Raw genomic sequence first — 23,273 nt, forward strand, 5'->3', positions numbered from 1 at the left:
AATAATGCATCCATAAAGGAAGCATCGCTTTATATTGTCGTGTTTTTTTTCTGTTTTTAGTCCCACCCCTTATTAAGAGTAATGCTTGTTCGTTTGGCAGCTTTTTTCTACTATCATCAGGTAGACGTTTCACCATCTAGCATTTGCCAGGCCACTCCACTATCAGTTAGCGCTTCTCTGCATCATTTGATGATAGATGACAGAGTGCCAGCTGACCGGGCCGCTGGGCGCGAGATAAGCGTATCAGCGCTCCGGTGCGCCGGTCGGCCGTCAGTTTCTGCCCCCTTTCCCCCAATCTGCCGCGTTTATTTTGGAACAAGAGCAAGACAAACTATTGTGACGCATTATTTATTTTGTCACGCCCTCCCGTTCGCCTTCCCTATAACAAGCCGGGCCGAGAAGAAGAATTCGGCCCTAATCACTCACCCCAATTCGTTGCAAAGTGTGCTTTAGGGAAGGTGTTGACACTAGATGCTTCATCTGACCCCCCTCCCGGTCTCCACCAGCCCCACTCCAAACCCCCTGCTTAACAAACACACACACACTCCCCACTCCTCTAAGAGCAAAACACACACACCGGCTCAGCCAGCAGACCGCAACACGGGCTGACGGCGAGTCCTGGGCCATGATAATGAGCTCGTTATCAGATAAGGCGGGAATGAGGGATGGCTCCATTTAGGCCGAGCAGATAGAGCGTGAGGGTGGTCCCAACACCCGGCCTCCAGCCCACTGATCCCCTTTACAACAAACACAAGTGACTTTTAGTGATGACTGGTTTTAAGGGGGTCGTCCTCTATTTGCCTTTCTTCACCCTTTTTGCCAGAGGCTTTGGCCACATCAGATCGCTTACATTGAACAGACATGACGAGCCATTTCTGAAATAGGGCCTGAAATGTTTTGCATGTACTTAGAAATGTATTTTAAATTCAGTGACATATAGAGTTAACGAACAAATGTTTAATCAAGGATGCCGTGTTTCATGAGATGTTGTTGTATTTTTCCTATTCTGTACCTCTTCCCCAAATTAATATGTATCTGTAAGTCATGATAAGCAGGGAAGGGGGAAGTGAGAAAAGCCCCATGTCACCTCACTGGGTCTGCATGACTTTTCCAACAAAACAAATAACATGTACAGTACAGGCCAAACGTTTGGACACACCTTCTCATTCAATGTGTTCTCTTTATTTTCATGACCATTTACGTTGGTAGATTCTCACTGAAGGCATCAAAACTATGAATGAACACATGTGGAGTTATGTACTTAACAAAAAAGTGGAGACCTGGCCTCCACAGTCGAGATGGTTTGGGGTGAGCTGGACCGCAGAGTGAAGGCAAAGGGGCCAACAAGTACTAAACACCTCTGGGAACTCCTTCAAGACTGTTGGAAAACCATTTCAGGTGACGACCTCTTGAAGCTCATCGAGAGAATGCCAAGAGTGTGCAAAGCAGTAATCAGATCAAAGGGTGAAGAAACTAGAATATAAAACATGTTTTCAGTTATTTCACCATTTTTTGTTAAGTACATAACTCCACATGTGTTCATTCATAGTTTTGATGCCTTCAGTGAGAATCTACCAGCGTAAATGGTCATGAAAATAAAGAAAACACATTGAATGAGAAGGTGTGTCCAAACTTTTGGCCTGTACTGTATATGTTTGTGTGTTTTTTTTTTTTTTTTGATGAAACAACATGAAAGAGCCTGTTAACGAACTATAAATAGCCACCCGAGCTGTGTAATAAATGTGTACAGGGTTAACTGTATATGTACATTAGTGTGATATTAAAATGTAATTAATCTGTGAAGTAACAAACTCTGATACTATGTTAGAAAAATTAATTAATACCAGTTAAATTGCAAATGTACATTTAAAACTGATCATTTCATATGGGTAATAAATGCTGAAATAACCCCAGTGATCAACTCTAACTTTCATCTGACAATAATTACACGAAATTCCTCCAAGTCTCAGAAATATCTTCCTCTTCCTCTATGCTCTTTCCTGTACATGGAAGAAGACCTTTTTGACTGCACTTCACTTTTGTTTTGCAGATGCAGAAATGAGACTGAGTTCAAGGAATCCAGTTTTGCGAATGCCAGACAAAATATGTCAGAGACACAAACGATCAAAAGCTCATGCTTATTTAAAGTTGTTACACGCATCACAACATGGGGATGATATTTACCCATAATATTGCAGACACACAACATCACAGTATCCAGACTCGACAGACGCTGCCAAGGGTTAAACGGACCCGCCAACAAAAGTGTAATTTAGCAGTAAATTAGTACAGAGGTTGAATGAAGCATTCAGCGCGTCAACTGCCACATTCACAAGTCCCTCACACGTCCGTTTAGCGTTCAGAGACGCACACGTGCACCATACATGGTCAGCAGTCGGGGTAACACTGGCACAGGCCATAAATTTCAAAGTCAATTACGGAAAGCGAAGTGAAAGTCGTCTCTGTTCCACCGTTGATGACAGTAATTTCACCCTCTGCCCTTGTTCTGGCGTCGCTGCAGGCGGTTTAAGACGCGGCCGTAATCGCCAGCATGTGCCGCCGTATAAACACGCTCTCTGTGGGAACAGACCGGGCTTTTGAGGCCCCGGGCCCTTCGGAGGAGCGCGAGCCACTAATTAATAACAAAACTGCGGCCGCAGCTCGTAAATGATGTTTGGCGGAGTTGGCAGGGACGGGACCCGGGTTCTGCGCTACTTGTTCTGCAGTTCATGAAAACGTTTAGCCCGCCGCCACATTAAATGGGCAGGGACAGGCCGGGGGAAGCCGGTGGTCGATGGGGGCTGGGGGGCTGCGCCACGCGGTATTACTTTAAGAATGAGCGGGCGATGAAAGGAGCCTTAAGTAGTCCCGTCCAGGTGGCATCAGCTCAGAGGACCTTCCCTGTCGGAGAGCCGTCCAAACACAACCAGACCCGGGTCCGGGGGGGAAGCTTCTGTTGAAGGAAAGGGGGTGGAACCGATGCCCCGATGGCTGTGGTCTGCTCGGGTAGTGCAGCAGTAGGTAGCGCTGGAGCCAAGGTGGAGAGAGGAGGAAGGGAGGAAACTCCGAGAGAAACCATGAAAAATGTGGGGTATGAAAATGTCTCCCTTGGTTTATTGCAGCGCGGACACGTGTCCAAAAGAAACACGTCTTTAAATTTAACTTTAGATGCCTCTTAGTTTTTTTTTTTCTCCATCCCGTTCCCCTCCCTCCCTTCCTTTTTCCTTCTTTCCCTTCACCCGCTCCCAACTGCTGGCAGGGCCTTGGGTTTTGCAAAGCAAAGCCAAGTTGCCAGGAAACTAGAACCATGTTAGAGAGGCACTCAATAATGTGGCGACAGACTCTGTATAAGGACCTTTTCAGCCTGGGAGAACATGCGTGTTCTGCACTTGAGTCTAGATCATTCTGGAAAACCAGACAAAATGTAGATTAAAATGTGTGCACATTCAGGAAATATTACACGGTGTTCCGATATGTGGCCTGCAAGACAATATTCACAAAAGTGGTGAAGTTAGTTTTGGAGAGGAGAGGGGAGAATGTGATTGGGAGCATGCTAATAGTCACAATTTACGATCGCCATATTTAAAAGAGCTCCATCGGTGGCCTTTTCCACTTAAACAAAAATTAAAGAATTTTCAACACAAGCAGAAGCCTTTTCCCATAAAACATTTTTTTTTTTTGAATAAAGAGTGTGATTAATATCCATGATTTCTTTTTGGATTAAAACGATGACTGGGGCTGAAATTACAGGTAAGGAGGGTGACGATATTTTCTCAGTGCGTGGAAGCCATTCGCCGGACCTCATCTGTGAGGGAAGCCCCTTCTCTTATCCCATAAATCAGCATGCGATTGAACAAACACGCGGCCGCGGCACGTCCTCAGGTTTGTGTAACTAAATAAAACACGCCATTTAGGTGCACAGATTTACGGCCGCTCCAGTGGAACCTTCCCAGGAGCATACGTGTGAGAGGACAACATACAGAAAGATACCTCTACAACATGGATCAAATTTATATCATATCAAATTGCATTTATGTTCAGGGTTTACATTATATATATTTATTTTTATAAGTATCATTGGATGTTTAAGAAAATATGTGAAATGGTTAGTTATTTAATGCTTATAAATGCATTAAAAGTATACTGAGGTTTTAGTTTTAGGTTTTAGTCTTGTTATATATATGTAATTACATGTTCATAACACAGATATTGCATAATTATTACCCCTGGTATTTAAAACAGGGTTTATGAGCTTTTGTATACCGTTTATTCAGTAGTGAATTAATTAGTAATATGTTGTGATATATTGTCTATTATTTAGTCAAAGTAGAATGATAGGATTTTTTTTTATTACCCTTCGTAAAACACTTGTATATGTTTTATTGAAGAATGAAGTGTTGTTTTTTTTCAAGTAAAAAAAAAAAGAAAACGAAATAGACCAAATGTCTCCATCAACACATCGGTCACCTTCACAGGTTCGAGGGCTTTTAAGTCGAAATAATCCATGACTTGATGTATTTGGAAACCAAATACGCCAAGCTGGTAATTTATTCAGAACACCCAGTTTTTCAAAATGGGGATTAAAAAAGAAAATTCTTCATCTGCTCTGCTTGTCCTCTGTCCTTGATGGCTGCATATATGGAGCTTCTCAAACGGTGGTAAAAAGGTTGACATTAAATATGGGCCAGATGGACTTTCTCCTGGACGAGTCATAAAAGTCCTCAAGACAGTTCACAAATCAAGGCCCGCTGTATTATTTTAAGCGTTTGGATTGTTATTGTTATTTTATGTTTGCACATACAAAGGAAATTTATCACTTTTGCCAGAATAATTTGAGATTCACGCCGAAGTGTTATATGTTGCCGCTCTCCAGTTAATTCTCAGCCAATAAAACTCCTCAGGGCTCAGAAAGGTCCATGGTAACCAGTCAACATTTGAGCTCCGGGGTGTTCGGGTGAGGGGACCCCTCCATTGAACCGAACTTGAACTGCCCCTCGCACCCCGTTTGTTAGCGCCCGCTTGCGTGTAGAGGTTTTGGGGAGCCTTGATGAAGCCGCCGGGCAGGTACGGGAGATAAGGGAGGCGTAAAATGTCAAGTGAAACTCAAGATGTGCTCTTAAGCGGAAAAACGTCTCCGTCTCCAGAGGTCTTCCCTCTTTTCCGGAGGAGAAGAAAGTGGACACCGTGGTCGAGGGGCTTTCAGGTGGTCTTTGGTGAAGTTGTTCTGAAAATCGCAGCCCAACCACACCAGGCCACCGCCGTTGAGATGTCCTGCTTTGAGTTATTTGTGTTCATACTCACACGATTCTATGCTCATCGATGGACAGATTTGTAAAAAAAGTGAAGTGAAATATTTTGAAATATCTTGAATTTATTGTGACATGCAGTGACCGCTCCATTTGATATTTGCCTGTAAATGGATAAAAGCCACAATTTATACTGTCAGTACAGGAATGAGAAAAGACTACTAACCTTTAGACTAATTATTCGGGCATTTATGATATTTATGCACATAACACATTTTTCAGAGGTGACTGTTAGGTCTTTTCATTCAGAGCTATGACACATATCATGTAATCCCATTTTTTATTGAAACATTTAGTTTTCTATTTGCTTCCTGTTTTATGAAGTTTTATATTGTTTTAAATTGCATTTCTCTAGACTGGACTGTGAACTGCAGGCCTGTGTCTATTGACCCTCACACTTTTTTGTGCTGTATAAAATTATTAAACTGCATATCTGCCACGACATCAAGCGGGTTTAAGACCCTGCTCACATTGTCTGCCGGGTTTATTGTGTCGGGGGCGTACTAGATAATATTTTAAAAATCAAAACAGGACATTCGGCGAAGCAGCTTTATTGTCCAGCAGCTGGAGGCCCATACATGGAGCGCGGCCTGATACTTAGATCTGAGGCCGACTTGTAGAAAAATACTCATCCTTTACTCCGCTGATACATGGAGCCAGAAAATGTACACAAACTATAAATCCCCCTCTACTCGTCTTCTGCTTATTGTAGGGCGACTAGCATTCTTCAGGCCGAGCGAGAGAGGGAGAGAGAATCCGGCCGCATTAAGTGAACTTTTTGAAGCCAGCAGCCGCCCCGAAATGTCATTTATCACCAGCTTATGATTGCGGTACACACGACATTACCCTGTCTGGGTGAGGCTGTCTCTGTGCGTCGTGTCTGCAGGATTTCGCTGTTAGACGAACCAGAATCGACATTTACAAGAGGTCAGATAGGTTCAACACGGGGGAAGAAATCGGTGTCGGCGTGGAAATTATCTGTTGGCTTTTCGGCAGATGTTGCTGGACAGTGAATTGAGATGCAGATACTGTAAAACACAGCAAAGTGATGGAGGCATTATGAACTGGTCTTGGTCTTTTAAATCATTCTTGGGTAAATGATCTTATTTTTTAAGATTTTTCGATCTTAATTTACAAACTTAATTAACAATTTCCTCCAGGATAATTTTTTTTTCTGCTTCTGAAACATTGTCAATAATAATAATAATAATAATACAAGTGCACGATTACATTCGTAGTTCGCAAAATATTTAATGAATTCGATTTTCATCGATACAGTTAAATGTAAGACACCTTAAATTTACATTATTTTCAGTGCAAATAATTGGAAAATATATTTTACAAAAGCGTTTTCATAAACAGTACATTTGCACTGGTTGCCTAAATATGCTCCGTTCAACACGTGGGCAAAGTGGTTCGGAAGAAAATTTTTCACAAGAGCATTTTCAATTTTTTTTCCTTATTAAAGGAAAATGTCGGAGACGTCGTTCTTCCTGCCAAGTGACTTAAAAGGGAAAAAACAAGGTGAAGCGGCTCTGGGCGTGGCTTAAGACGAATTTCAGTCGCATTAAATTATGAGTTCTGCGTTGGGGGAAATAAAAAGTTCCTTCATAACATCTGCGGTGACGTCACTGACTCTGTGAGGGCGTCGGGTGACGTCACGTCCTCGGCCTTGTCGTGCTGTTCCGAAATGTCCACGTCACTTTTCTCCTCGTGACCGTCCTCGAACTCGGACTCGCTGGGCTCGCTGTCGCAGTCCGACTCGTCGGGCTCCTTCTGGACGCCGTCGTCCGCCGCCTTGTCCGGCTGCTCCTTCTCCTTGTCCTTCTGCGCCTGCGCCTCTTTCGAGTGCCGCCACTTCATCCTCCGGTTCTGGAACCAGACTTTGACCTGGACGGGAGGGTCGAGTTGGGTTAATGGTCCAGTTAGTCTAATCACTGTCTGTCCCCTCAATTTATACATTAGCATATATAAAATAAAAAAAATTCAAAAATGTATCATGAATTATTTTTTTTCGTAAAGAGAATAAATTATTCATATTTTTCTAATAAACATTACACTAATGCTCCCAAATCAATGTATCTTTTTTAATTATTTTTTATTCTGTAAGGGGGAAAAAAATCACCCCTGAAAAGTTGCCTAATAAAAAAATGGACAGAGTGTTATGAAAGGATGCGGAACGCTGCTGTCACACAACTGCTCTTTGCCATAATTCGTTATAATCGACTTTCATTTCCTCACAAGCTCTCATTTCGCAACAAATTCCGCTTGTTTCCTTGCTTTATATTACGGGGTGTGTCTTCCTGTCACGGCAAAAAAAAAAAACAGTTCTTCTAAACCCGGATTTTACGTGTACGGTGTGTTTTACGTTCAGTGGTGTCTCAGTAGTACCTGCGCATCGGTCAGGCCCAGCATGGCGGCCAGCTGCTTCCGGTCCGGTTTGGTCACGTACTTCTGGATCTCGAAGCGCTTCTCCAGGCCTTTGCGCTGCAGGTTGGAGAAGACGGCCCTCGACCACGACCTCTTCCTCTTGTACGTCTGCGGCATGGTGTCTTTGGTGAGGACGGCGTACGGGCCTGGGAAAGTTGAGGAGGGGAGGAGACATGCGGGTCAGGACGGCTTTAGACGCACCACGTCCCCGACCTGCAACGCGTTTCTGCAGGGACAGTGCAGGACAGGGACCGACATACCCCTAAAACAACAGTACAGTCGACTTTGTCCAGTTGCGTTCCTCATGGGTCAATTATTGGAACCCTAGGAATCTATCTTGACCTATAGATCAATTATAGGTTCTATATGTGCACAGGTGTCCCTTTGAGGTACAAATGAAGGTAACGAGAACCCAGTGACAAGCCGATGTCCCTACAGGTGGTGTAGAACGCGCGACATCAGTCCCCTGCTGTTGATGAATGATGCCATGTTAGAATTAGGAGTGGTGTGTGTGTGTGTGTGTGTGTGTTGAAGTGTAGTTAATGCGGTGGAGTACACGCTAGGCTACCTGGGAAGGTGTCCTGAAACTGATGCTGCCCTGTTTGTCTCCCCCCGCCGCTTAATGAGCTCAGCATGGGCGACCTGTCGCTCATCCCCGGCTCTATGGACGTGAAGTACGGGCTGGCCGCCGACTGGTGGTTCGAGCTAACGATAGACGAGAGATCTGAAGTAAAACGACAAAAAAAAAGATACAATATATATATATATATAAAACTAAACGAATTTAGTAGATTTCTGGATTTTATTGATGGATTCGTGGTGTTAAAATGGCATGAATGAAAGAAGAAGACCCCTCCCTCCCCGGGAACCCCCATTTGCACGCACGATCGGGGCAGCTTCGAGCCGCTTTTACCTCGCAACGTCGAGCCCTCCTTCGCTTTGGGCTCGAAGTCCGTGGACAGAATTCGGTCGATGCCGAACTTGAGGTCTTTGCTGGAGGGCGGCGGCGCGGGCTGCCCACGGGCCGCGGCCGTGAGGTGTATTCCGTGCCGGTGGTAGGGGGACGCGAAGACGGCCGCGTCGGCGGCCACCGGGGAGGGACGCAGCGGGGACCCGGGGACCTGAGAGCGGCCGCCCATGTGAGCCATGAGCGCCGACGAGCCGGCCAGGCCCTCGGCGTCCCCGACGTGCAAGATGTCCGCGATGCAGAACGAGGACTTCTTGGCCGCGTCCACGCCGAAGCCGCCCGAGCAGTACGCCGACCACAGGCTGAAGTTGGACGCGTAGAACGGGCTCAGTCCGGCGGCGTACATCCTCCCGGGTCGGGCTGGGCGAGCGGCGTGCGGCGGCGGGACGAAGGTGCGAGCGTGTACCGCGGGCGCGGGCGGGAAAGGCGACCTCATGCGTCACGGGGACCTTCCGCTCGGTTCTGGGGCTCCAGACTGCGGTCCAGGCGAGATGAACGCCGGAGTTTCTCCTCGCGCCCCGATTGGCGGAGCTCTCGTCCAATCAGAGCCGCGCGATAATGATAAGGGTAATAATAAAAAAAACAAAACGCTCCCTGGACCACGTGACCAGATGCTGGTTTCAAACGCACCGTGACAGGGACATTAAAAACACAACGAAATATTCGCTGCCATTCGGATGCGTGAGTATGTAGTGAGTATGTACGTGAGCTATTAGCGAGTGTGCAGGTTACTATTACTACTCCAATTTCTACTTCCTGGCCATTTAATAACATTCCCAGTCCGGATTTTCACTAATTCCCGCACACGGACCGTTATTTTTTTACTAAACTACATTATTATTATTATTACTGTTGTAATAATTCTGATGAAGTCAGAGAATGAATTATGTCTCCGTGTGTCGGGTTCAGTAAATTAGCGGGAGTTACGCGCACCGCGTCCTGTTGTCGACGGGCGGACGCGCCTAAAAATAGACGCCGCTTCAGTATTTTAGGATGCGGCAGAAATCCTTATTTCTTCCGGAGGAGGGCAGCGGAGGGGGGGTCGGGTTTTATAATGGCCGCTAGAACTTCCTTCTTTCAATATTTGTGCAACTTTATCTCGACCCGCAAGTTGTACAGTGACGCAAATCCGTCCCGGCGCCCATAATAAACAGAGGAAATCTATTCCCCGCGAAAAGCAAAACACAATTAACTTCAGAGGCGATACTTCATCCATATGACCCGAGCAGGAGAGCGACAACAAGCATCGTCACCAAAAAAAAAAAAAAAAGTCATTCTAATAGCGGCTTTAACGGGGGGGGAGGGGGGGGGGTGCAGGTGTTGTTGCGTCAGTTGGCGTACGTGTAACTATCAGTATCATTATCATTATTATCATCACTGATAATAATAAACTCGTCATCACGATCGTTAATAGTTCTTGTTACATTAAGTGCGTGCGCACGTTATCTTTTTCCCGCGGCACCGACCCCGACATCTAGACGACACGTTTCCAGGATAATAACTACCTATATATATGTTTATATATATATGTGTGTGTATTTATATATATATACATTTTAATGAGGTGAAGGACAGGATGTGCGGAGGAGCGCGCCGGCCAGTACGGGTGCGTGCGTGCGCGTCCCCGCTGTGTCGCGCGCTCCGCGGCGGAGGCTTTAACGCGGCGATCGAGATGAACACGGCATTTCATCTCCAAAACTTTACGTACGTGCGTTCATATTTAAACCGCGACGTGCTGTGAAATCGCTGCCTAGAAATAAAACTATAACTAAAAAAAAAACATACAATTTCCGCCGATAGAATAAGAGGGGAAAGCATTATATTTATATATATTTGGCATATGCAAGGTGTAAATCGGTATAATGCAACATGTTGTATAGATTATTTTTGATTTTATAAATCAAAAAAATATATATATATATATATATGTGTGTGTGTGTGTGTGTGTGCATCAGTACATTTCATTGTTTATAATGAGAAACGCTAAACCATATTTCGACATTAAATACTTTTCGCATCGGCTGTAATTAATAATTAATGTGTAATTAGTGATAATTTCCAGCCGGGGTTATTGTCGTGGTTTTTTTTCTTCTGGTGTATTAGACTTAGTTTGTTGTCCCTCTTAAAAAGCACCGCCCTGAAACACGTCTCCGTGGTCTGGAGTCCCACACGTCCACGCGGTCATTGTTCCAGGCCGATATCGCTCCCGTCAGGAAATGTCCCGGATCACAATTAAACCGTCCCCATTATTACAGCCTGGAATTATTATTCCCTATTTCTGGCCTCCGGAAGGAACCCTCGCAGATTTAGTGGGAGTGGGGCATTGTGGGGGAGCGAGATGGTGGAAGTCGCACATAACGGACGTTTGATCTCAGCTGATGAAGGCTCGAAAAAAAACCTGACGAAGTGTGCGACGTTTCCTGATTCCTGATGGGAAAGAAGGCTATAAAGCGGTTTTTGGGGAAAGAATAATGATTTAAAAAGGAACCCGGGACGGACGATCCACGGAATGTGGAATGTTCACGACCGGTGTAATTCCCCACGCGTTTCTTTACTTCGCGTGTTTGCCATTCGTGATGTAACACACCGATAATGGACAGATTATTATCTGCGAAATCCATTCTGCCACTAAACTACTCACACAAGCTACAATATTCCCATTAAAAATAGGAAACGAGCTTTCATAAAATATTGTTCCGACGGATCACAGTTGGCCAGAAATGAAAAAATCAGACACCCCTTAACACTCATTCTGGGGCTACAGTTAAACAGCTATAATGTTGCGTGGAAAAACACACACTGACTTTAAAATTTTTTTTGTGATTGTTTAACATTTAATTTAACAGTTTAAACGAATCGAGGAAGGTGTTTTGTTCAATTTAAATGTTTCTGACGAGACTATTCGTGACCCTCGTGGATACGTGCAGGGGAGCCCCCATCTCCTCAAATCCCAATCATGGGAAAATATGGTAGCATCTTGGGTTTTTTTTTTTTTTTGAGGTCCGTCTGGGTCGAGCTCATATTCAGCTGGACTCGTGGGATGTGTCCTGCCTGACAGTCTCTGGAAACAGACATGATAAAATAAATACGAATCCTCTTTCGACACACAAGAAATTCTGGTTTAAAACTTGCATTTTTAAGTTGACTTGCTGCATAAGGCAAATTATTGAGTTCCTGTGAAGAAGGTGATGTGCTGTGATATTAATCACGAGGCGGATTATATTCAACTTCCACGTTGAATGCAGTTTCAGGAATTAGAAGAGGTGAACAAAAGGAATTTAAATAAAAATAAAACTCAACATTTGTGGCTCTGGCTTGTATCGGTGCTTCACATTTCACCTCATCAAACTGCACGAGATTCAACATCTCAATCAATTTTCATTTCTGGTTTACTTTTATCTTTTGTATTTGTATTGTATTGTATTCTGGAGTACGCATGCGCGGAGCCGATCGGGCAAGTGGTGAGGATTGGGTACCGACAGGGCTAATAAAAAAAAAAAAACAAGAATGTCACCATAACAAACCAGAAGCCCCCGAAACCCACCAGACCGACTTCAGCCCTCCCCAGATCTTTGTCTCCACAGCTGGATCGTCCAGAGTCCAAAAGACAGAAGCAGCACCTTCGGGCCCTCGGGGGCCCCGCGTGGATCCACACCGGGAATTAGGCACTGGAATGCAAACAAATATTACTGAAGTCATTCATGTGAGAGACTTTAATCCTGACGTGTGTATAAGACGTGACTCGACAAGGTTTGAATTTAAATCGTGTTTTTTTTTAATAGTTGTAGTTGACAGAATCGGTTGATTAAGGGAGCACCGAAGAGACCCACTGGCATCGGTTGGTGCTGCTCTGTATGGAGAAACGGGCCAAAATTCCTCCACCACAACACGCAGGACTGAACGTGCAGATATTGAAAAAGCAGATGCTGGTACTCACAGGCAGATAATACCGCTCACAGGTGCAATATTGTGCGTCCGGTTTATACAGAAATCGGGAGCCTTCGAACGGATAAATGACCAAATCGAACCAATTACTCACATTGAATTTAATAAAATATGACAGTGTGTGTGTATGACAGGGATGAATATTGTTCTCCCTTCGCTGGCGCCTTTTGAAATGATGATGAGCCTGGTCCGGACCCTTCCTGGTGTCTTGTGCTGGGTGGCGACGCGTTACTGTAAATCCGAGATGCACCCACGCTGCCACCCACAGCGCGCTCGTTTATTTAAAATTCCTGGGTTCGATTCCCGTGGTTGCCTAAAAAAGCATCGGTATCTGGCGACCAGCCTGATAACAGGAAAGGGGTGGATGCAATCAGATATGTTACGAATCAACGAATTGATATTAGGATAGATCAATAAAAAGTATGCAAATGAATGCATGCAGTAACTTATTCAAATGAAACAAGTGTGAATGCAATAAAAAGCGATCACAGTGCATGAGTAGAATGACTCTGTTCATAAAAAGGCAAAGATAAATATTCAAGCAAGTTCCGTACACTGTAAAATCTATAGCGCGCTGTTGTCGAAGCACAACTGCAATCCGGCGTGGTCGAGTTTAATAGGCCAAATTATTAAATATAAGTGTCACTGTCAAATATAAATGTCGCCCCTCTGCTGACACCTAGCGGCCGTACTGCGGAACGGCAGCGACGAAAGGAATGAAGAGAATACCGTTACTTCAAGTTGGTTTGTAATTATGTCAAAATAATGGACACGCTAATGGCCAGCTTAACATAATGAATGGCAAGGGAAAACTTTTGGGACGGGACAGCGCTGTGGAGTCTGATCATCTGCTCTGGAAAACATCCCCCGTCCATATTTCAGAGTTGAGTTACGTTTAGAGGGGCGACTGTGGGACCGTCCAGAATCTGGAGCCGAAGTTTATTCCCAAATCTGCGCGGGTCCTCGTGGGAGCTGACCGAAGGCAGGAGCCAAACGCAATTTCGAGCAGGAGCGCAGATTTACGACGGATGGGACCCGCGCTTGTTTACCCGCCGAAGCACCACAGCTGTTCCCACGCGGGACATCCCGGCAACGACACCCCACTGCTCACCTATACACAGATACGGCGAGAGCAAAACTCATCACACACAGGTTTACATACAGGTTTCAGCACCCAATCCTGCAAAATAAATACTCTATTACACTGAAAGACAATGAAATTACAATTTAGATTACATTTAGATTAACTAGAGGACAGGCCAAAAGTTTGGACACACCTTCAATGTGTTTTCTTTATTTTCATGACCATTTACGTTGGTAGATTCACACTGAAGGCATCAAAACTATGAATGAACACATGTGGAGTTATGTACTTCACAAAAAAAGGTGAAATAACTGAAAACATGTTTTATATTCTAGTTTCTTTGCTCTGATTACTGCTTTGCACACTCTTGGCATTCTCTCGATGAGCTTCAAGAGGTCGTCACCTGAAATGGTTCTCCAACAGTCTTGAAGGAGTTCCCAGAGGTGTTTAGCACTTGTTGGTCCAGCTCACCCCAAACCATCTGGATTGGGTTCAGGTCCGGTGACTGTGGAGACCAGGTCTCCACTTTTGTTTAAGTACATTTACATTTACATTACATTTACGGCATTTGGCAGACGCCCTTATCCAGAGCGACTTACAACGTGCTTTCAAGTTACCATCGATGAAGAGATCAATTCCGGTTCACTAGGACCCCAACTATGAATACATCTATTTAGTTCACTCTGTTGTAGATTCTGTACACAAAGTTCGACAACAAGAAAATTACAATTTAATCTAAGTATTCTTTAAAGAGGAAGGTCTTAAGTACATAACTCCACATGTGTTCATTCATAGTTTTGATGCCTTCAGTGAGAATCTACCAACGTAAATGGTCATGAAGATAAAGAAAACACATTGAATGAGAAGATGTGTCCAAATGTTTGGTCTGTACTGTATGTCTACGAGCTATTCCATAACATTGGATTATACTACCAAACGTGCTGCTTCAAGAGTCTAAGACAGAGGTGAGATTCTGTCCATGAAATGTGACACTGCCCCTCCATTATATTTCTGCATGTTACAGCATGTCTGAAGGACTCATGATGTCCAATAGAGGATTACATTTCAGCATGTTCCTTGTAATTACCTTTTTGCAAAAAAAGTTTTAATGGATAAATGGCACGATCAAGTTATTCAGGCATCTCGTAAAGGAAGCATGTCCTCATGTTTGTGTGTCCATACTTACTGCTTTTCATGTGAGGTGCAAATGAAACCCGGAATATGGTTCCTCCAGCCAACTTCCGTCCATACCAAACCTGAGAACCAATTTTTTATCAATTTATTGTACATCAATTTCAATGGTGCGTTTATGTTCGGTTGTCATTGCCTAATTTGTTACCTTCTTCTGAAAATCCTTAAAACTTCTGTATTTATAAAAGTGTCTCATCTGCAGAAGTCTCGATTGGTCCCCATCCTCTAATCTCCTTTTTTTCTTTTTAGTTACTTCTCCACCTTGCAGTTGTGAGTGAAGGGTTAAGAACAGCCAGCCAGCAAGCACTTTCCACCATGTTCCTTTTCATTTTGTACTGAACCTCAATTTCTGTTCATTCTACTTCATTGCAGGTCAGGCATTGCAGGTTGTCCAATCAAATCGCTTTTATTGTCACATCACATATTTCCACTCTGAACACACTCTACCTCATTATGTTCAGAGCATTTCTGAATAATATCACCACATTATTTTTACTCGTTTCACTGATTCCACAGTTTTTGGGGTTTTTTTTGTGCTGTCTGTCTTCTCTGTTTTCCACATGATGACGTTACTCTTGTTATTCTTGCACTGCCTGTGTCCATTTCCGTTTTTCTTATTGTTGTGCAATATGTGTATGCATATCTACTCTGTACAGATTTACACTTACTTATACAGTATACAGACATTCGCAAATATATATTTTTATGTATACACTGATATTTTTAAAACTCACATCCACTGTTTTTTTCCCAGACTATTTATTCGTATATTTAGAACTTTTTATTTTGTACAGTTGGCTTATTGTCTATGCAGTTATTTCTTGCAGCTCTAATCTTGTGCTGTCCACTTTCTGCCTTCACAATAAAAATTCTTATCTTCTTCCATGTTTTTGCACTTCATGTAGCCTGGTTTGTCGATGTCGTGCACGTGCACTTTATGTCAGCCTGCAACCATATTTTATATGTTACATGTCATGCCTGGTTTTGGAGAAACATGCTATTCTTTGACTTTGTACTGTCTAACATGTAAGTAGCTGAAATGACAATAAAGCTCACTTGAACTTGCACTTGATCACATGACACCAATACACAGGTATTAGTACCTGTGTGCGGTTAAGGAAGCGGCCTCGTAATCCAAAGGTTGCCGGTTCGAAACTGAGGTGCCACCGAGCAAGGCACCTTCCCCACACACTGCTCCTCGGGCGTCTGTCATGGGCCACTGCTCACCAAAGGTGATGGTTAAAAGCAGAGGATTTTGTGTGCCGTGTATCACAATGACAATCACTTCACTTTCTCATGCAGCAGTGGTGTGACAAAAGACAATAAACATTTATGTGAATAATGCATATTAGAAACAACCAACAATACATCTATAAACATATATATACATACACTGTTCAGTTCAAACGTCTGACGGTCTGATGGAAGAAACTGAAGCTCTACCGTCCGCCTGATGGCAGCAGTTTGAAGAGTTCGTGACTGTCCCCAAATATATAAAATCCATTCATTATCGCATTGCAGTCAGCGGCAAATGAATCGATGGCGAAAATTAATTGATTCGAGGTCGTTTAATAAAACGAGGCTTCGTGCGTGTTCGGGCGTCTCCTCGCCGGTCGCAGGAACCAACGTAAACGGCAGCGTTTCCGCTACGGAGCGCTTTCACACGCGGACCCGGAAGTGGGATTCGAAGCGTAGCGGTTTTTGTTGTCATGCGCCGCGTTTCTGTGTAAAGATCGCCGACCAAAATACGATCAAATGGCGGCGAAACGTAAAGCCGACGCGCCGGTGCCCGCGGAAGAGAGCGACCAGCTGCTTATACGGCCCCTGTGAGTTTCATTTGAACGTTTCATTTGTCTCGCTCGCTGTGGAAGTTCATGTGTTATAATATATCTATATCGTGCTGCTCGCCGACAGCGGAGCCGGACAGGAGGTCGGACGCTCCTGCATCATCCTGGAGTTCAAGGGCCGGAAGATCATGGTAAGGTCGCGCCGCGCCGCCGCGCTCCGGGCGAAACGACCGGCTTCGTGACCAACTCCGCTGGCTTTTGCAGCTGGACTGCGGCATCCACCCCGGGCTGGAGGGAATGGACGCGCTGCCGTACATCGACCTGATCGACCCGGCCGAGATCGACCTGCTCCTCATCAGCCAGTGAGTCGCGGCTCCCGTCGGGCGCGTTCGGTTCCGGGTAGAGGGTGTTGTGTCTCACGGCCGTCTGCCCGCTCCGCAGCTTCCACCTGGACCACTGCGGCGCGCTGCCGTGGTTCCTGCAGAAGACGAGCTTTAAGGGGAGAACGTTCATGACCCACGCGACCAAGGCCATTTACCGATGGCTGCTGTCCGATTACGTCAAAGTCAGGTCGGTTCCTGCACGTCCCTGCTGTGCCATTTTTTGCCGCCTCGCCAGAATTCTCTACCGTAGCAGAAATTTTCAGTCACGTCTGCCGGTTTTTGCTAAAAAAGGTTCCAAAAGTTCCTACCAACACCCCTGAATGGACATCTGTATAAGGATTTATGCTATAACAATAACTTTCCTGTACTTTAGACGGGGTAGCAGTTTTTTCACGTACGTTTTGATGATGTTTTGACTGAATTATTAATGTAATGTGATCCACCCAGATCGTACACAGCATCTTCAGTGAACTGTAGAATATGTACAATATCACAATATCGTATCGTTACCCACGTATCATGATGCATATCATATTGTGAGATCCTTTAAATACAAAGCCCTACACTCGCCTGATAAATGCTGTAAGCACAAAATCTTTGACTGTTAGTGTAGCTTCAAATTCTGTAACATCTCGCCTCTCCTGTCTGTCTGAAGCAACATCTCCGCAGATGACATGCTGTACACAGAAACTGACCTGGAGGAGAGCATGGACAAGATCGAGACCATCAACTTTCACGAGGTGAAAGAGGTGGCCGGCATTAAGTTCTGGTGCTATCATGCTGGACACGTTCTGGGAGCAGCGATGTTCATGATCGAGATTGCTGGGGTTAAGGTGTGTGTTTTTATCCCGTTTCTCAGCACTGCCTTTAAAAAAACCAACTCAGTCATGCTTTTTATGAAACATGTGAACAGAAAATATTTTTATTGGAAAAGCAAAATGTGCTTCTGATCCACTTCACCATACTGGTGTAATATGCCAATATCCTTAACTGCTACCTTTGCACAGCTTTTATACACAGGAGACTTCTCTCGTCAGGAAGATCGGCATTTGATGGCGGCAGAGATTCCCAGCGTCAAACCTGACATCCTCATTACAGTGAGTAACGAGACACCAGACCTCGGCGCGGTCACACCGCCGGCCGTGCTTAACACTCACCGGCTTCCGTAGGAGTCCACCTATGGGACACACATTCACGAAAAGCGGGAGGAGAGGGAGGCGCGGTTCTGCAACACAGTCCACGACATAGTCAACCGCGAGGGCCGCTGCCTCATCCCCGTCTTCGCCTTGGGCCGAGCCCAGGAGCTGCTTCTAATCCTGGGTGAGAGTTTTTTTTTTTTTAATATATATATATATTATTAGCGTGGGCGTTTAGGTGAAAATAAATAGAAGAAGATTAAGAAAGAGTCACAAAGTTGACTGTTTTCTCATGTTGGCTGTTATAGATGAGTACTGGCAGAACCACCCAGAGCTTCATGACATTCCAATTTACTACGCCTCCTCGCTGGCCAAGAAGTGCATGGCCGTGTACCAGACGTACGTCAACGCCATGAATGACAAGATTCGGAAAGCCATCAACATCAACAACCCTTTTGTGTTCAAACACATCAGCAACCTGAAGGTGCGTAGGACCGCAAATCCGATTTCATTAAAATCACTCTCAACTCTGAGCCACTTCACCCAAACTTTTCTTTTTCGTGTCTCAGAGCATGGACCACTTTGATGACATCGGTCCCAGCGTGGTGATGGCCTCGCCAGGTATGATGCAGAGCGGCCTGTCTAGAGAGCTGTTTGAGAGCTGGTGCACTGACAAGAGGAACGGTGTCATCATAGCCGGTTACTGTGTTGAAGGAACTCTGGCCAAGGTGCGTTTGCTCAGTTTTATACCAGCTGATGGTGATGATGATGATGATGATGCTGCTGGACTGTTGTAGTATCAGGTTTGGTGAAGCTGGTGTTTAGCTGGACTTCATGGGAGTGTAGGGCTGTTACCAGTTATATAATTCCCGCAAACAGCCCTGATGACGCCATTTTGCCGTGACCCCTGACCCCTTGCAGCACATCATGTCGGAGCCCGAGGAGATCACCACCATGTCGGGGCAGAAGCTCCAGCTGAAGATGTCTGTGGACTACATCTCCTTCTCCGCCCACACTGACTACCAGCAGACCAGCGAGTTCATCCGCGCCCTCAAACCTCCACACGTGGTACGGTATCAGCTCATCATTTATTTCAGAATTCCTGTTTATTAGCATGTTACAAATATGCCTCTTTTTGTTTTCCCATTTTTCTCTGATTTGAGCTTTTCAGGTGATTGCAGTAAGAATGTAACGTGTTATTACTGTGCGACTGAAAAAATGTCGCCAGTCAATTTAAAGTATTACATGGGCTCATAAATAATATTTATGATTCTATGTTAATTAAATTGTGAACCTTTTTGTCACGTCCTCGTCTAGGGGTGGAGAGGAACGTGACCAGGATGGGTTTGCGAAAGGGGTACAAAACTGTACAAAAGTGCGTTTATTTACAGTGAAACTATGTACAAGTATACAAAGTGACATTGATCGGAAATAAACACACACAGTACGGACACCCAACGAAGGGAGGGAGGTGTTAGGGGACAACTAACATCAAACTAACAGAGCAACCTAAGCAGCCTCTGCAACCAAAACCACAGGACGAGATCTCTAGCAGATCTCCTTTTTACGTCTTGTGACCGCCAATCAGTGAGTAGTGGGCGGAGCCAGTAGGCATGGATCTACTCCAACCACGGCAGCCTTAAAGAGACAGACACGTCTAATGTCCCAACCACACTGGGACGTAACATTTTTTTGTAGTGCGGCTTGTCTGCATTCTACACTATAGGCATGGGTGACCAATGAGAGAAGTTTTATACGTTTTGAAACCGCTGCCGACTGTGTGTAGATCCTGGTGCACGGGGAGCAGAATGAAATGGCCCGCCTGAAAGCGGCTCTGATCAGGGAGTACGAGGACAACGACGAGGTTCACATCGAGGTCCACAACCCTCGCAACACGGAGGCGGTGACGCTCAACTTCAGAGGAGAGAAACTCGCCAAGGTGAGAAGCAGCCTGACCAGGCACACAGGCCACAGGCTTCCGAGGTAAGGAGTCAGGCACATGCACGGCTCCCTAGACATTATGTGGGGTCTGTCAAAAAAAAAAAGTGTAGTTTGTTTCTTTAATAGGGGATTCAGCTGTCAGGCTCCTGTGAGTGCACCACATCCCACTTGACCCAACCTTAAATACCATTTTAATTAGCACAGGTACATCCTTCAAGGCGTGACCAAAGACCAAACACAGACCTTATTACTCGTGCGTACAAATCAGAAATCTGACGCAAAATAAGATGTTTGCCAAAACTTTTTTTCCACATTATCATTATGGGGTGTTGTGTGTAGAATTCTGGGGGAAAATACTTTTTGCACTGTACATGTGTGTCAAATCACCAGGTTGTTGTCATAAAATATTCTCTAGTTACAAATACCCATAAATAATCTCAAGGTACCAAACCTTTATTTATTTATTTTATTAGAAATGGTCATAAGCTACCTCGAGATGTCCAACAATTGTGCATTATCTACCAAGCTATGGTTTTGACAAGGCTGTCAACAGCACCCTACACCTTCCCCATTATCTTATCTTAGGTGCTGGACTTTTGAGGTCACTGTGCACCTGTCTTGTAACTAGTGGTGTGTCATAGTAGCTTAGTGGGTAACACACTCGCCTATGAACCAGAAGACCCAGGTTCAAACCCCACTTACTACCATTGTGTCCCTGAGCAAGACACTTAACCCAGAGTGTCTCCAGTGGGGGGGACTGTCCCTGTAAGTACTGATTGTAAGTCGCTCTGGATAAGGGCGTCTGGTAAATGCTTTAAATATATAAATGTCTGGAACTCCCTGTTTAACTTTTAATATATAACTATTTAAAAGGTCACAATATAGGAAGGCTTCCCAATATATACATTAGCATCTGTTCCTCTTTTAAAGCATTTGTTTTATTTTGTATTTTTTTTATTCTGTCCCTGCTCTTCCTTCAATAATACTGTACGTGTGGCAGAATCTAAGCACCTGCCCTGTTGGGGTAACATGTTCACTGCATTGCAAACTGTTAACTCTTGTCCATAGGACTGTACACTGTATAATACGCATCATGTGTGTGCAATTTTTAAAGGCATTTTCAATCGTTTGTTGCTCCGCACAGTTATATACATTTACATTTACAGCATTTACCAGACGCCCTTATCCAGAGCGACTTACAACCAGTAGTTACAGGGACAGTCCCCCTGGAGCAACTTAGGGTTAAGTGTCTTGCTCAGGGACACAATGGTAGGAAGTGGGGTTTGAACCCGAGTCTTCTGGTTCATAGGCGAGTATGTTACCCACTAGGCTACTACCATGCTATATAAATAGTAACTGGTGACCCCTCCCTGCAGGTGATGGGCTGTCTGGCTGATAAGAAGTGTGCTCAGGGCCAGAGGGTTTCAGGCATTCTGGTGAAACGCAACTTCAGCTACCACATCCTGTCTCCGCTGGACCTGTCCAGTGAGTTTAAATTCAGTCTTGTTCAGTCTCATCCTGTGCCGTTCTGTCTGCAATGAGTGTGTGTATGTGTGTGTGAGTTGTGTGAATCCTTCGCTTTCTCTTGTGCCACCCAGATTACACAGATTTGGCGATGAGCACAGTGAAGCAGACCCAGGCCATACCCTTCACCGGCCCTTTCACCCTCCTGGTCAACCAGCTGCGCCACCTGGCAGGTGGGTTCCACTGCAACACTGGTTGTCACCTTGTGACCTTGTGATGTGCAGATATTGAAATGCACCCAGAAATCCCTTCCGTGCCATGTGCTCTGGAGTCATGTTAAGCCGCGTGCTGGTGCCTTTCGTGTTAGGTGATGTCGAGGAGATCGATGGCGCTGAGAAGACTTCGCTGAGAATCTTCAAGAACATTACACTGGTGCACGAAGTTGGCATGGTTATGCTGGAGGTGAGTGAGTTTCAGAGCCGCAAAGAGCCACATACACAGTGTCCGAGGGCTTGAGACACAAACACCTTTTTTTGGTGTGTGTGTGTGTGTGTGTGTGTGTGTGTGTGTGTGTGTGTGTTTTCCCTGCAGTGGATTGCCAACCCTCTGAACGACATGTATGCAGATGCAGTCACGACTGTAATCCTGGAGGTTCAGTCCAACCCCAAAGCACAGAAAGGTCTTTTTTAATTTAATGAATGCTTTAAATAACATTTGCACGAGCAGCACGTGTCCCTTCGGTAGCGTGTTACTGAGCTGCATGTATTTTTGTCCTCAATATGACGGAACCATCTGCAGTCATGGCGATCAAAGAGGAGAGTGAGGACCTGGAGACCTTCCCTAAGAGAGTAGAGATCATGTTCCAGTAAGTGGGTTTGGACTGGAAATAGAGGACTGGATCGTTTGCATTCTCCAGGGATGCACTTCATCTCAGTTATCAGATTTTTCAGATGTGTTAAACCATAAATGAACGTTCCAGTAGACACATTTGCAGATGAAAATTTTAAACACAGATCATATATGCCTGATATTAGCCCGATGTTGTGCACGCTGGGGTAAACTCTGGCATTAACACTGGTGTGACGTTGTTTCCTCACAGAGACATGTTTGGGGAGGAGTGCGTCGAGCTTAAAGATTCAAATCGTTTGTCGGTGACTGTGGACGGCAAGACGGCCTCCATCAACCTGAAGACGCGGGTGAGCTAATGTTGCTGGATAACGTCACTCAGAAGTCGACTGACCAATAGGCCACGAGGTAAAGAATCTTGTGACACACAGGTGGTGGACTACGAGGAGGGCAACACGGAAGACGAGTCCATTAAGGAGATGGTGGAGCTGGCGGTGCAGAGGCTGTACGACGCCATGAACCCCGTGATGTGACCCACGCGGAACCCCCCCCACCAAGATCAGTCGGACTGCAGCTTCACAATGTTCTGTTGGCTGATTTCATCTTTACTTATCAAAACAGCATATGACCCATCCAGACACGGGATGTCCTGCTTATGAGTTGAGTTTTACACACCAAAATGTCTGTATGAAAGTGTATTTTGGATGTTTACTAAAATAAACAAAACATTTTGTTTTACTATGACTGGATGTAATGGTGACCTTGTGTCGCCTTTATTACAAACATGACTTAT

The 23,273-nt window shown here is 44.9% G+C and overlaps 2 protein-coding genes across 3 annotated transcripts; one reads left to right on the forward strand and one right to left on the reverse strand.

The window, feature by feature from the left end:
* Positions 1–6,532: 6,532 nt before the first annotated feature.
* On the reverse strand, positions 6,533–9,185 carry LOC114802895 (H2.0-like homeobox protein). Of its 2 annotated transcripts, XM_029002029.1 has the most exons (4): positions 8,650–9,185; positions 8,305–8,460; positions 7,698–7,882; positions 6,533–7,196 (listed from the first exon to the last, which is right to left on the reverse strand). In XM_029002029.1, the coding sequence occupies exons 1-4, from the start codon at positions 9,137–9,139 to the stop codon at positions 6,915–6,917; spliced, it is 1,113 nt and encodes a 370-aa protein (XP_028857862.1). In that variant the 5' UTR covers positions 9,140–9,185; the 3' UTR covers positions 6,533–6,914. The 2 variants fall into 2 exon arrangements, with proteins under 2 accessions (XP_028857862.1, XP_028857863.1); XM_029002030.1 differs by lacking the exon at positions 8,305–8,460.
* A 7,387-nt stretch (positions 9,186–16,572) lies between these two features.
* Positions 16,573–23,224, forward strand: LOC114802888 (cleavage and polyadenylation specificity factor subunit 3). Its single transcript, XM_029002022.1, has 18 exons — positions 16,573–16,749; positions 16,838–16,901; positions 16,975–17,072; positions 17,152–17,280; positions 17,749–17,926; positions 18,101–18,190; positions 18,263–18,413; positions 18,538–18,713; positions 18,799–18,957; positions 19,151–19,297; positions 20,016–20,168; positions 21,547–21,655; positions 21,769–21,867; positions 22,002–22,096; positions 22,226–22,313; positions 22,433–22,499; positions 22,734–22,830; positions 22,912–23,224. Exons 1-18 carry the CDS (start codon positions 16,679–16,681, stop codon positions 23,011–23,013), a joined length of 2,073 nt encoding a protein of 690 aa, XP_028857855.1. The 5' UTR covers positions 16,573–16,678; the 3' UTR covers positions 23,014–23,224.
* The last annotated feature ends 49 nt before the right edge of the window (positions 23,225–23,273 follow it).

This window comes from Denticeps clupeoides, chromosome 14 (assembly GCF_900700375.1).
Source record: "Denticeps clupeoides chromosome 14, fDenClu1.1, whole genome shotgun sequence".
In the NCBI taxonomy this organism is placed as follows: domain Eukaryota; kingdom Metazoa; phylum Chordata; class Actinopteri; order Clupeiformes; family Denticipitidae; genus Denticeps; species Denticeps clupeoides.

What these genes read in the sequence shown, in the direction of transcription:
- LOC114802895 (XM_029002029.1), bottom strand. Translation starts at nt 9,139, where the DNA reads ATGAGGTCGCCTTTCCCGCCCGCGCCCGCGGTACACGCTCGCACCTTC. An exon ending in GGAGGGCTCGACGTTGCGAG is followed by an intron (nt 8,461 to 8,649) that starts GTAAAAGCGGCT and finishes GTTTTACTTCAG; the next exon opens with ATCTCTCGTCTATCGTTAGC. An exon ending in TGGGCCTGACCGATGCGCAG is followed by an intron (nt 7,197 to 7,697) that starts GTACTACTGAGA and finishes CCTCCCGTCCAG; the next exon opens with GTCAAAGTCTGGTTCCAGAA.
- LOC114802888 (XM_029002022.1), top strand. Translation starts at nt 16,679, where the DNA reads ATGGCGGCGAAACGTAAAGCCGACGCGCCGGTGCCCGCGGAAGAGAGC. An exon ending in GACCTGCTCCTCATCAGCCA is followed by an intron (nt 17,073 to 17,151) that starts GTGAGTCGCGGC and finishes CCCGCTCCGCAG; the next exon opens with CTTCCACCTGGACCACTGCG. An exon ending in AGAGTAGAGATCATGTTCCA is followed by an intron (nt 22,500 to 22,733) that starts GTAAGTGGGTTT and finishes GTTTCCTCACAG; the next exon opens with AGACATGTTTGGGGAGGAGT.